This window comes from Myotis davidii, unplaced genomic scaffold (genome assembly GCF_000327345.1).
Source record: "Myotis davidii unplaced genomic scaffold, ASM32734v1 scaffold399, whole genome shotgun sequence".
Taxonomy (NCBI): domain Eukaryota; kingdom Metazoa; phylum Chordata; class Mammalia; order Chiroptera; family Vespertilionidae; genus Myotis; species Myotis davidii.
In genome coordinates, this window is record NW_006292094.1 from 6,477,667 (window position 1) to 6,478,296 (window position 630).

At 69.2% G+C, this 630-nt stretch overlaps 1 protein-coding gene across 1 annotated transcript in view; it reads left to right on the forward strand.

The window, feature by feature from the left end:
* The window catches only part of CARD11 (caspase recruitment domain family member 11), a 54,748-nt gene that overhangs the window by 22,888 nt on the left and 31,230 nt on the right, over positions 1-630 (forward strand). Inside the window, exons 8-9 of the mRNA XM_015565153.1 lie at positions 32-164; positions 547-627. Of these exons, the coding sequence (XP_015420639.1) occupies positions 32-164; positions 547-627 (214 nt within the window). The remainder of the gene's footprint in view (positions 1-31; positions 165-546; positions 628-630) is intronic.

Here is a 630-nt window from a genome sequence, read left to right on the forward strand (position 1 = left end):
CCTGGGTCCTGAGGGCCCCGTCCCTTTGCAGATGACAGCCACGAGCGGTGCTCCTTTGGACCCCCCTCCATCCACTCCTCCTCCTCCTCCCACCAGTCCGAGGGCGTGGACGCCTTCGACCTGGAGCAGGTCAACCTCATGTTCAGGAAGTTCTCTCTAGAAAGGTACTGTGGCCGCGGGGAGGGGCGCTGGGGTGGAGGCCACTCACCAGGTGGGACCCCCAAGAAGGGGACCGTCCATGGCCCCTTGAAAGCTAGAATCTGAGTTCCCCAATCAGGCCCGGGGCGAGGGGCTTCCCCAGCCACACAGCTGGGGGCACCAGGAAGCAGCCCCCCCCCCTTTGCCTGGCCCTGGGCCCCCGCCCGTCAAGGAGGAGTGGGGGGAGACCTGGTTCTCAGGGCAGCAGTGTCTCCTGCCGCGGTCACTGGGTCACTGCCCGTGAACACAGCTCTCCCTCGAGGTGGCTGCGGTGGCAGCGCCCGCCCTCCGTGGTCCGGGGACAGGTGCCCGGCTCCAGCGCGACCCCCTGTTTCGTTTCCTGCCCAGACCCTTCCGGCCGTCGGTCACGTCGGTGGGGCAGGCGCGGGGCCCCGGCCCCGCGGTGCAGCCTGCGGTGCAGCACACCACGCT